This window comes from Ruditapes philippinarum, unplaced genomic scaffold (assembly GCF_026571515.1).
Source record: "Ruditapes philippinarum isolate M1 unplaced genomic scaffold, ASM2657151v2 ctg4537_1_1_1_1, whole genome shotgun sequence".
In the NCBI taxonomy this organism is placed as follows: Eukaryota; Metazoa; Mollusca; class Bivalvia; order Venerida; family Veneridae; genus Ruditapes; species Ruditapes philippinarum.
Genome location: NW_026863717.1, coordinates 95,681 through 109,342, shown reverse-complemented (window position 1 = coordinate 109,342; position 13,662 = coordinate 95,681). Strand labels below are relative to the sequence as shown.

The window sequence follows — 13,662 nt, the reverse complement described above, 5'->3', positions numbered from 1 at the left end:
AAAAAATTACTTTCAGAGTTTTTTTTAAAAAGGGTACGACTGAATAGCCAACAGCGCAGACCATGATCAGACTGCACAGATGAGCCTGCTGACCTTGGTCTGCGCTGGTTGCATGGGTAGATTCAGTTGCCACCAGTAGGGGAAAAGCTATTTAAGTGTACACTGCATAACACTTAAACGAAGTCATTTTATAAGCTCTACATGCAACAAAAACTGCAAGTCATGTGACATGGTAACAACAAATAGATTAACAATGATAAAAACTTTCATACAGACAAGATTAAAGAAAGAAAATACTAAAACAAATATGTACAATTTTAAGACTTAGTAACAACAATTTAATCTGTAAATAGATGGCTATAGAACAATTGAGCAAACTTTTTGATAACTACAATATAAAATATACTCCATTTTTTCTATTTCAATTACAAAATTATTTCTCTATTTATAGAAAATCTAAATATAGTTTCATGATTCTGATCAAGAAAAAAATTTCAAAAATATATCACAGATAATTCTGAACTGTTTGTTTTTAGAACTGGAACTTAAAAACAAAATTGAGCCGCGCCCTGACAAAACCAACATAATGCGTTTGCGAACAGCATGGATCCAGACCCGCCTGCGCATCTGCACAGTCTGATCAGGATCTACGCTGTTCGCTATCAGTTTCTCTACTTGTAATAGGGTTTGTAAGCGAACAGCATGGATCCTGATCAGACTGTGTGGATGCGCAGGCTGGTCTGGATCCATGCTGGTCGCAAATGCATTACGTTGGTTCTGTCATGGCATGGCTCAAATGTTTACTTCATATAAAGAGAAGGCTTTTCATCGTAACAGTAAAAGAAAATATCACTCAAATAACATATTATTTTGACAAGTATTACAATCAAATAACATATTGTCACCTTACTGTAGTAACGGGTTAACTCCTATTAAATCATATAAGGAGTTAACCAGTTACTGCACTAAGGTGACGATATTATATGAAAATTCTTTGCCCTGCTGACACAGATTCCATTTAATATTTTAACATAAACAATTTAAGCTCACTTTGTTTTAAATATTAACATACATTAACAAGGTCAAAATATTACACACAAACTCAACATGTAACTATGCAAAATAAAGGCCTGAATATGAACTGTGACCTTGGATATATAAGTTCCACTTTTGTGCATTCCACTATTGACCTACACACATGTGTCCTTGACCTTGACATGTGTCCTTGACCTTGACATGTGTCCTTGACCTTGACATGTGTCCTTGACCTTGACATGTGTCCTTGACCTTGCAATCTTGTCTGACCTTGTGGGATACTGACCATACAGATACAGAACGTTTCTGTGTCTACTCAGTATTAAGTTCTGTTTCTGACCTTGACCTTATAATAGAAATCATAATCAAGTGTCTTTAACCTTGAAAAATTACGGTCTGTTCTTCCTGTGTTATACTTGCCAAGTAGGCAAAGAAACTAAACTTGTCCATGTTTACGCAACATGAAATTTTAGCTTTTCAGATTTGTTTTGATACTTCTTATCTTAAATTTTGTTTTCAAACAAAGCTGTAACCTTTTATTGTGACCTTGACCTTGTTTAACACGGCAGTCCCGTTTGAACAAAAATCTAGTCAATGTTTAAAGTTGACATGAGTCTGACTTACAGGCATAATGTTACCTATCTAGCAGTCCTAATATTATTAAGCTGATTATAAAAAAATTGTTTGCTTGCCACTTGTGGCCTGATCACCAAAATTTTGCTTGTACGAAATTTTTTATGGAAAACTATCTTTTTCCTTTTAAGGTTTCTGGACCTGTAAGCTGCTACTTTTCATGTTTCAGAGCCCCTAAAGAACCCCCAAAACATTTGCATGTGTTGAAACATAAATATTCTTCTGGCTTTTATCACTTAACCACTTATATTTTGTATTTTTATTAAACCTGTTAATCAATGGGTGAAAACAAAATTTAACCAACTATCCAATCTAAAGAAAACAAGTCAAACTTGGCAAACAAACAATTTTTTAAAGGTGGTTGAATAACAACACTTTATGAATACTATTCTAGCACTATTATGACAGAAAAATGGCAGAACAAAACATATAACCATGTAGGGAAATAGCCTTACTCCTATCTATATGTAAAAAACTCCTACAATTTAATCTATATGTAAAAAGTTATCCATTCAAAATTTAAAAACTGGTTTAAAGATAAGTTGTGACTTAAAACCACAAACAAATAACAAAATGTATTGTAATAGACGTAATATTAATATTCTTAATATTAAAAGAAAAACTAAAAAAAGACAAATTTCAAACACTAACATCTAAAATATCAAACTCTATTTGCAGTGGTCACCTATCAACAAAGACCAGTCTTTTATCTGACTTGGCCAATATTGGCAGTTGTCTATTTTCTAAATGTTTTATTTTCATTTGGCATTTATTCAATATATACAATATATAATTATAATAACTTAAAATTTAACAAGATGCCAAGATGATCCTATATCGCTCACCAGAATTTATAGAAAGAGTGACAAAAATAAGAAAAGTTTTCTCTATGAATATGGGAAACACAACCCCAACTGACAGTCTTGGAAATGTTTCTGTTTAATTATATCAATTTCTGACCAACAGATTTAACTACAACGTCATTTGATGTTTTTCGTATATTTTCAAACAGGTGACCCATCCTGTAGTGGACTGCCTCGCCAACCATAGTTCTGCATGAAATGACATTTCTTAAAATAAATTTTGAAAGAGGGTACCCCAAGGAACAATCCTATGAAGTTTTGATGATATTGACCTAGTGGATTTGGAGGAGATGTCGTTTAAAGAAGTGTCGACTGGTATACAATAAAAGGACGGACAACAGACAGTAAGCGATCAATATAGGCTCTCCGTTACCATGGTGAGCTAAAATTAAACAACAAACTTTGGTGATTTTCTTGTAAGTTTTGGTTTAGCACAAGGTGTTTATCACTAATAATTACATCTCTAACAGGGTAACGTGAACACTTTACAAACAATATCACGATTTTAGCTACATGAATCTAACAATTATTTAAATCGCACAATACCTCAAACATTCTACAGTACAACATGGTTGTAACTAATGTAAGTCTTTAAATTTGTTATGCTGCTACCTTAATACGCCAAGAATTCAAAGCAACACTTTTGTATTCATATCGTAACCAGACACAACAAATTATAATGCCAGAGGTTTGAATTCTTAATCTGGACATAAATTTTCACATTAAAAATTTTATCTTTTGTTTGTACATACAAGCTTTACTACATAAAAAAAATGCCCATACGTATTTTATGATAAGCTTCATAATTTCCTGGGTTTTTCTCCAACATAAGCACTACTACAATGTCAAAATAATGTACTTTCTGTTCATTCAATTTAGATAATTTTTAATCATTTTTCAAAAGGACTTTACTTCCTCACTCTGATTCCGCACTTTTTTCTGTTCCATTCGTACCAGCATCATCATTGTCTTGAATGCACCGGTTAACGGGTGGCGTAACATGTTCCGGTACACGGTTTTCCGGTTTTGTCAACATCCATAGTAAATCTTTATACTGCTTAGGCCAGTAATAAAACAAGCTATTGTAATTATCTAACATCCAGTTTGGAATAATATCCTGCACCATACCGGGGAAAAGTAATGGCACAAACCGGTTACATCTCTGACTACTTTGGATATATTCCCGGTACATTAGTCGGTAAATATTTTTGGTATGAAGTCGGTATGGCCGGTTGTTTAAGTCGTTTTCTCCGTCGCTGTCAACACTGTCCGAGTCGTCTGCATCGTTTTCCATCTCGCAAGAGTCCGCTTCCATTCTGTACTTCGGTGACATTACAACTAGAATAAAGTCAGCCTAAAATAAACGAAAGAAAAATAAAAACACATGTACAATCTATCAAGCTTACAAAGATACCCCATGCCTTTTAACCAACAGCATCAGTGGGGAAATACATTACTAGGGTTGGAGGAAATACACAAGTGGAATTTGAGGAAATACACTATTTGGGAAGGGGAAAATACGCAACTGGAATTGGGGAAAATACAACAATGGAATTAGGGAAAAACACCAGAGGGTTCAGGGGGCAAAACAGCAGTGGAACTTGGAGGTTGAAATACACTAGTGGAATAGGTGGGGGGAAGGATACATAAGTGGGGCTCCATGAAATACACCAGTGAAATACGAGGCAATACACAGCAGGAATAGGAGGAAATATACACCAGTAAAATTTGGGGGAAATACACCACTGGGTAGTGCGGGGGGGGGGGACGGGGGGGGGGGATAATACCAGTGGAATATAAGGGGGGGGGGGGAGAGAATACACCATTGGATAAGGGAAAAAAACTATACAATTCTTTGAATAACAATTTAATCACATTTAAATCCTTATGGTTTTACAACAGTCAGTATTGCAATCCATTTCCTTCTGTTTCATACAGAATGACTCATTTATACCAATGACTAATTGACTGCCATAAATTTTGAGTGACATGTTTTCTGCAAAGTATGTTTCATGTATGTGCAAGTTTGTTGTGTTTGTGGTTTGACCTTTCTGGGCTGTGGTTTTCTTTTTGAACATCTTTATTACTGTTTTAAGCTCATTATTTATGGCCTTTGTGTCAAAAATTTTTGTTTTATAATTTTTTTTTCCTCAAAAATTCTATGATAAAGTAAAACTACACACATTAAAAGCAATTATCACAATTACAAAATAAAATGACAAATGCATTCCACATTTAACCCAGGAATATTAACATTCTGAGAAGTTGCCTTTGTAAGTTTTTTTTTTAAGAAAAGATAAAACATAATATCAGCCAAATTCCTGACATAAATGTTAAATTTATATTTGACTATACACTAAATGTAGTTTATGCAATTGATGACCAAAACACTTTAGCTCTCCAAAACAAGAGGTTTACCCCCTCCCCCCTTAAAAAACCCCCACAAGATTACCCCCAAAATTATATAGAGGTTCATCTACACCCCCTCCCAACCCCTTCCAAAAATAATAAATAAATAAACTCCCTAGTATGAGAAAAAATGACATGTAGGGATCAAAATAACCATTAATCTCCGCAGAGCCTAGTAACTGCAGTAAATAGTTACCATAAAGCCAGATATTCCATTCTGTTATGGAAGCCCGCGTATGATTTTTTTTTATAGTCTTTATCATATAGGTAGCTGTTTTCACAGTAGAGTGTCAACCTAAATCTTATTTAAAACTGACTGCTCGTGAATATTGTAAAAAATAAATAAGGTAGACTTCTTTTTATAAGTGCATTGCACTTCTTTTAATCTATTGTGGTTAATATGATAACAGAATTTTAATTCATAATCTAAAATGTTTTGTTCATAAAACCTAACCAAACTGTCGCACTGTGAGTCAGGGGCAATTTTTGCTTTGTATTAAAATGCATGTCACACATCTTTGGCGTAAAATTTGACGTGAGATCTGACAATAAGTTTTTATATAATATAATTAAGAAATAATAAACCTAACAAAATAGATCCCCACCTCCCAAAATGAGTCACAGTAATTCACAGTAATGATTGAGAAAAGTGTTTTGTAATTTGTTTGTTCTTTACATATTTGAGCCGCGTCATGACAAAAACAACATAATGTGTTTGCGACAAGGAAGGATCCAGACCAGCCTGGGCATCCGCGCAGTCTGATCAGGATCCGTGCTGTTCGCTATCAGTTTCTCTACTTGAAATAGGGTTTGTAAGCGAACAGCATGGATCCTCATCAGACAGCGCGGATGCGCAGGCTGGTCTGGATCCATGCTGGTCGCAAACACACTATGTTGGTTTTGTCAGGATGCAGCTCATTTTATGTCATATCTCAGCAGTTGTCCCACATAACTTTCCTGGATAACAAACCAGTAATTACTAATTTCTCCACAAGTGACGGACTACTAATTCAGCATGAATTCTGGTTAAGCAGTGAGAGACAAATGACTATTAGACTCTATGTTGGGGATCAAAGAAATTCGGCCTCACCCAAGGATCAAACTCGTGTTTGAAATTAGAAATTTTGGAGAGAAGAACATTTAAACAATGTAACATTACATAAAATTTTTGGTCAGTTTTAATTTCACACTCGCACTATAAAGGTCATGTTGGCACCGTTCGGCTTTACTGTTGGGGACGGAAGACTTTAGGAACCCCTCAGAGCATTATTTCAAGAATTATTGAAAAGAACTGCCTTTCCATAATCTTCTTGTAAACGGTTTTCAACAGAAGAATTTCTGGCAGGAGTAAAACCTACAACAGTGAGGGGAAGGTGGTTTGAGGAAAGAAACCATAACAACTTAGCCAATTTAATGAAAGGGAGACATTCACTGCCAGAGAAACCAGTATGAAAGAAATACTTCAACATAAAATAATCACATTCTCAGCTATTTATCACTAATAATCATACAAAAATATTTGTCACTAATAATCATACTAACTATTTGTCACCAATTTGTCACCAATAATCGTACTTAGTTCTTAAACCAATTTTGAATGAATGTTTAGTTTTCTTCACAACTCGGCTCAACATATCATAAACTTTATCTGGAAATGCTTAGTGTAAGCAATTTTGATATGAAAATGCTGATATTAACCTATTTGTCCAGCGTCAAATTTAGGAACAATCCATTATCAAACAAGCAATTATCATAGTATTGCAAGCAATCCATAAGTCCCCTACCGGTTAGAACCCCAGCAACATTCTGATGGGCCATTGGCCATTCAATTTTACCAGTGGATGAATGACACGAATGAACATAAATCTTTTGAGTTCTAAGTTTGTCTATATCGCAGTAATGTGTTAAGTTTCCCTGCCTAGTAAGGAAATTATGTTTATACAACCTTGTCATGGGGATTTTAAAGTAAATCCTATAAGGAATGAAGAAGTTGGAGTGAAAAATACCAATTTCTCGAAAAAAATCTTAGTTCAAGGGGGAGATAATTCTGGAAATAGTCTTGCTAGAGTATTTAACCTCCTCAAAAATGTTGAGTGATAATAAGAAACATATATATGAAGTTTGAAGTAGATACATTAGGAAATAAAGAAGTTATTTAAACAAGAGCTGTCGGTAGGACAGCAACGCTCGACTATTCTTAGTGCTTGATAGTAAAAAAAAAATGCTTGATATAGTTACCTCCTCCTGTTTACAGGTTGGGGTCATGATGGTGAACAAGTGTGCAAAGTTTCAAAGCCATATGTCAATGGACTTTGAAAATATTTGAACTATTACAAAAACTTTAACATAAATTCCAAGTCCAAAAAGGGGCATAATTCTGTCAAAATGCTTGATAGAGTTACCTCCTCCTGTCTACAGGTTGGGGTCATGATGGTGAACAAGTGTGCAAAGTTTCAAAGCCATATGTCAATGGACTTTGAAAATATTTGAACTATTACAAAAACTTTAACGTAAATTTTAAGTCCAAAAAGAGGCATAATTCTGTCAAAATGCTTGATAGAGTTACCTCCTCCTGTCTACAGGTTGGGGTCATGATGGTGAACAAGTGTGCAAAGTTTCAAAGACATATGTCAATGGGTTTGAGAATATTTGAACTATTACAAAAATTTTAACGTAAATTCTAAGTCCAAAAAGGGGCATAATTCTGTCAAAATGCTTGATAGAGTTACCTCCTGCTGTCTACAGGTTGGGGTCATGATGGTGAACAAGTGTGCAAAGTTTCAAAGCCATATGTCAATGGACTTTGAAAATATTTGAACTATTACAAAAACTTTAACGTAAATTCTAAGTCCAAAAAGGGGCATAATTCTGCCAAAATGCTTGATAGAGTTACCTCCTCCTGTCTACAGGTTGGGGTCATGATGGTGAACAAGTGTGCAAAGTTTCAAAGCCATATGTCAATGGACTTTGAAAATATTTGAACTATTACAAAAACTTTAACGTAAATTCTAAGTCCAAAAAGGGGCATAATTCTGTCAAAATGCTTGATAGAGTTACCTCCTCCTGTCTACAGGTTGGGGTCATGATGGTGAACAAGTGTGCAAAGTTTCAAAGCCATATGTCAATGGACTTTGAAAATATTTGAACTATTACAAAAACTTTAACGTAAATTCTAAGTCGAAAAAGGGGCATAATTCTGTCAAAATGCTTGATAGAGTTACCTCCTCCTGTCTACAGGTTGGGGTCATGATGGTGAACAAGTGTGCAAAGTTTCAAAGCCATATGTCAATGGACTTTGAAAATATTTGAACTATTACAAAAACTTTAACATAAGTGGTTACGCCGACGCCGACGCTCGGGGTACTACAATAGCTCTACTTATTCTTATCGAATAGTCGAGCTAAAAAGACAACATTTTTTTTTCATAAAAATTCTAAGTTCAAGGGAGGTAATGCTGATAATTTTTGTGCTAGAGTTGTAAACCTTGTCACATATGATGTGGTTGATGGTCAGAAACTTATATTTAAAGTTTGAAGTAAATACCTTAAGAAATAAAGAACTTATAGTGAAAAAGCTGAAAAATTTAAATCAGAAATCTTGAAATTCAGGCTATTTGTTGCCATAGCAACCAGAATTTTCAACATAGGAAAAAAAGAAAAAGACGTGCATAATCTCCATACTGCCATCTATCCATATATCAAGTTTCATAAAAATATTTTCAGTACTTTTTGAGTTATCACTGGATCCAGTTTATGTGTTAAATTTGCCATATTTTCAGACTATTTGTTGCCATAGCAACCAGAATTTTCAACATAGGAAGAAAAAAAAAGACGTGCATAATGTCCATACTGCCATCTATCCATATATCAAGTTTCATAAAAAAAATTTCAGTACTTTTTGCGTTATCGCAGGATCCAGTTTTGTGGACGGACGGACTGACGGACTGACAGACAGACTGACAGACGGACGGACAGACGGACGGAGGGTAAACCTAAAGTCCCCTCCGGTTAAACCGGTAGGGGACTAATAAAGGGTGTCAAGGTAAAAATTTGAAGTTGGTCAGCCAACAGTATATACCCTGGTCAAACTGCACACCTGTGCGAGCAGGCCTGGCTTTAAACTGGTGGCAAAGGCAAATCACTTTCGGTTCCAGCAGGGTATGGGTTAAGATTTTGTTTTTGTTTGTTTGATTGGGTTTTATGTCACACCGAAACAGTAAAGGTCATATGGCGACGTTCCAGCTAAACTTATAAAGGGAGACCTCAAGTGACCTTCCGTGCATTGTTTCAGGCACCAAGTACCTGAGAAGAACCACCGACGTTCGGTTAGCTAGCTGGATAGCTTCCTCACATGAAAGAATCCAAAGTAAGGGTTAAAAGGCCAACAGTAAAAAGTAAAAATTCGTTTAAGAGCGAGCTGGCCTAGGACTATCCTGGTACCAGAAGCAAATTATATATACTATCCCATACCTCGTCAAATCTGTTTTGGTACCAATTATGTCTTTCTTCTATGGGCAGTTTTCTATGGAATATGTCAACACAGCAAGTGAAGCCATTTTTCTCCAGACATTTACACAAACTCAATACACGCTGTGTATGTTTTTTGTCGTCTGCTGCATACGTAACAAACACTTTTATATGCCAAAATGCTGAAAAATAGTAAAGATCATGTAAGAACCTTTCGAATACTACAAACTTATCTAAATAGAGGATATTGAATGAGTGTAGGTTCAATACTGAATTTATTGAACGAATTGAATAAAATTATATTATGCGAGCCACTGGCGAGCAAAATATTTTATTCAACATGTTCAATAAATTCAGTAATGAAACTACATGAATATCATATTCTATTTATCACATACCTCCCGAAAAAAAAATGTTATAAGTGCAAAAGAATAATTTTTCTTTGAGGCCCCTATACTGTAACCCTTACATTTTGCACATCTTTACACTATGTTTGCACAAAGCAAATGACTTCACATCAAAATATATGCATGACCGTGCAATACCATTTTTACAGAGTCGCAAAATTGGCATGAGTGTGTGATAAAACAAATTATTTCAAAACAAGCTGGCATGGCATTTTGTTTTCTTTAACTCTTGCTCTGAAAACTGCCTGTTTTGAAAACTGCCTGTTATCAAAATGACAAAACTAAGAGGCTAAAAGCAGAAACCAGTCAGATCACATCAGTGTGTCCATGCTGGCATGGTTTTGTACAGATGTCCTAGGTGTTATTATCAACATCACTGTTCAAAGTTTATATACTCAAATAGTCAATGAACAAAAAATATCCATAATAGGAATTTAAGTCTATGTTTTATGATATGACCAATTAATACAATAGAATAATCAGATTTTAAGAAATGTTACCTTTTCTGAACTCTGCTGACTTCATGTTGCCCGGCACAGATGCTGATTTTGTCAACTGCTGGGTCTGAGAACTACTTGTAGGGGACGTTGCGGCTGAATTTGAAGATGACTTAGATCTTAACGGAAATGTATTTGGTGGACCAGGTATCCTTGGACTTAACCTCATATGACCTTGACCCTCACCATGATGACCTTGGCCATGACCTATCATGCTTGGATGTTGCTGAGACATAAATTCCATTAGTCTATCAGGGGATTCTAGGTGCCCGGCTTTACCCTGGAGTAATTCCTCGTCGCGTTTTAGCTTCATCAGGTGTTTGTATCCATCTTCTGTCTGAATTGGCGTTTCATTGGCTAGTTTCTGTAAGTGCCCTAAAGGTGTAGATGGCGTGGTAGGTGTCGGACTTGGGCTAAAGAAGTCTGCTGACTTCAGTGATGGTGCCGGAATTTCTAACTTCAGACCTGCTCGTTCTGTCTGGCGACTGAACTGGTTAAAAGGCTGTCTGAAGAGATTCTCTGAATTGTTGGTGTGAACAGTTGAATTCATATGTGGCAACCCGTGCTGGTTGTTGTATCGGGCGATTCCTCTCATCAAGGCTGCCCCGGGTGGAACTGGATCTTCTCGAACCGAAGGGGCGTGGTCCATCGGTTCCATGTCACGATAGTATTGAGAATGACTATCATGTCCGCGTACCATCATACTGTCAGACAGAGGCATGGAGCGCTGTCGTTTAAGGTCGGGACTTTCATGCTCGTATCCAGGCAACCTTGTGTTTACACATTGAGGTTCAAAGCTGTTATGTCTTTGGTAATTTTTACACGGTGAAGAAACCGGAATCTGTTGGTTTCCAGGAAACATTCTGTAACTGTTTCCAGGAGACATAGCTGCAGTCTTATGATGGTTTTGAGTGTATGACTGGAATGCCTCTTTGGAGTAGGGCATATTGTCGCACGTAACACAGACGTAGTCGTCCTCGATGAGATCTCGATGCCGATGTTTTTTATTTAAGCTGTCACGATAACTCTTCTCAATTTCTGTGAGATAGAAATAGATTTAGGCACGATCATTACTATATTCAATAGAAAAAGGAAAATGAATACTCTCATCAGTTTATTTGTCAGCTTATTTATATAAATATAAAATACATTAAAGGGACTCCACTACGGTTTTTCGACATACTTTTGTAATGGGAATCAAAAATTTTTTTTCCAGATTTTTATACCATTTGATGTAGGTCTATACCAAAAGACTTGTGTGCTTACTCTGTTTTTATAGAATAATGTTTTTTATCGTACAATAATACATTATTGTACTTAAAAATTAAAAGTGCTTAAATTCTTTAACTCAAATCGGGCTAAGAATCAATTTCAATTTATATTTCTTTAACAAGTTTTTTATATTTTTTCATTTTAATTGATCTACGGAATATGAGATTTTTCATTTAGACCTCAGTGTAGTCCCTTTAAATTAAATTTTGAATGCTAGGTCAGGGGTTGTAAAAACGAAGATTGACAACAAATGAATAAAAATTCCATTCTGTGCTTTTTTATCAACAAATCAGATTCTAGTTACATTTTACCACTTTACCCAGCTAACACTTTTTGAACTATCCATTATTAATTTTGGGGTAATCAATATAACAAGAGCTGTCGGTAGGACAGCAACGCTCGACTATTCTTAGTGCTTGATAGTAAAAAAAATGCTTGATACAGTTACCTCCTCCTGTTTACAGGTTGGGGTCATGATGGTGAACAAGTGTGCAAAGTTTCAAAGCCATATGTCAATGGACTTTGAAAATATTTGAACTATTACAAAAACTTTAACGTAAATTCTAAGTCGAAAAAGGGGCATAATTCTGTCAAAATGCTTGATAGAGTTACCTCCTCCTGTTTACAGGTTTGGGTCATGATTTTGAACAAGTGTGCAAAGTTTCAAAGCCATATGTCAATGGACTTTGAAAATATTTGAACTATTACAAAAAGTTTAACGTAAATTCTAAGTCGAAAAAGGGGCATAATTCTGTCAAAATGCTTGATAGAGTTACCTCCTCCTGTTTACAGGTTGGGGTCATGATGTTGAACAAGTGTGCAAAGTTTCAAAGCCATATGTCAATGGACTTTGAAAATATTTGAACTATTACAAAAAGTTTAACATAAATTCTAAGTCGAAAAAGGGGCATAATTCTGTCAAAATGCTTGATAGAGTTACCTCCTCCTGTCTACAGGTTGGGGTCATGATGGTGAACAAGTGTGCAAAGTTTCAAAGCCATATGTCAATGGACTTTGAAAATATTTGAACTATTACAAAAACTTTAACATAAATTCTAAGTCGAAAAAGGGGCATAATTCTGTCAAAATGCTTGATAGAGTTACCTCCTCCTGTCTACAGGTTGGGGTCATGATGGTGAACAAGTGTGCAAAGTTTCAAAGCCATATGTCTATGGACTTTGAAAATATTTGAACTATTACAAAAACTTTAACATAAGTGGTTACGCCGACGCTCGGGTGACTGCAATAGCTCTACTTATTCTTATCGAATAGTCGAGCTAAAAATCTAATGCACAGACATGCAGGCAGGCTGGCCTGGCTCTATACTCGTGATAAAGGTTAAACACTTTCAGTTCCAGAAGACTCAATGTTAAGATTTATATTTTGAGACCTTTGTAACATGCTTTTTAAGGCCCATTTAGAAACAATACTAGTGCTACCTTACACTTTAAATAAGAAGACAGCAGTTTTCTCAAACTATTAATAACTAGAACTATCACTAAATGTGATTAATACCCCCACAAGTCTGCTTCGGAAATGAGGATGTTACTAGTAACAGAATACCTTGTAATAGAATTGAAACATAGAGTTATGGTTGTGGGCAATTAAAGATAATTGTGGTTCATGTATGTTGCATTTCCTTTCAATGTGGTTGGCCATTGATGAAGTTTAATTGAATAACTCTGTAATAAGTCCAGAAAGACAAAGAAAAAGAACAAAGGGCAATAACTCTATAAATACTGAAGATAGAGTTATAGTTCTTGTGCACTGCACTTCCTCTTATTGTGCTTGACCATTGTATGAAGTTGTTTTGAATTCCAACCAGTACGTTTTAAGTTATGCTCCGGACAAGGAAAAGTAACAAAGGGCAGTAACTCTGTATTTTGTCAAAATGGAGTTATGGCTCTTGTGCACTGCACTTCCTTTTAATGTCCTTGACAACTGTATGAAGTTGTAGTGAATTCCAAACAGTAGTTTTCAAGTTATGCTCTGGACAAGGAAAAGTAACAAAGGGCAATAACTCTGTAATTAGTCAAGATGGATTTATGGTTCTTGTGCACTGCACTTCCCCTTATTGTGC

The 13,662-nt window shown here is 35.6% G+C and overlaps 1 protein-coding gene across 3 annotated transcripts in view; it reads right to left on the bottom strand.

Moving 5' to 3' along the window:
- Nucleotides 1-1,113: 1,113 nt before the first annotated feature.
- The window catches only part of LOC132723116 (uncharacterized), a 35,033-nt gene continuing 22,484 nt past the window's right edge, over nucleotides 1,114-13,662 (bottom strand). Inside the window, exons 4-7 of one of the 3 annotated variants that reach the window (XR_009624696.1) lie at nucleotides 10,314-11,348; nucleotides 9,410-9,588; nucleotides 1,288-3,885; nucleotides 1,114-1,230 (exon numbers count right to left, since the gene is read on the bottom strand). Coding sequence is in view for 2 of the 3 variants with exons in the window: in XM_060707785.1 (XP_060563768.1) it covers nucleotides 3,448-3,885; nucleotides 9,410-9,588; nucleotides 10,314-11,348 (1,652 nt within the window). In the remaining variant the exon portion in view is untranslated. Of the gene's footprint in view, nucleotides 3,886-9,409; nucleotides 9,589-10,313; nucleotides 11,349-13,662 lie in introns of all 3 variants that reach the window. The other 2 variants (XM_060707785.1, XM_060707786.1) reach the window with 2 other exon arrangements.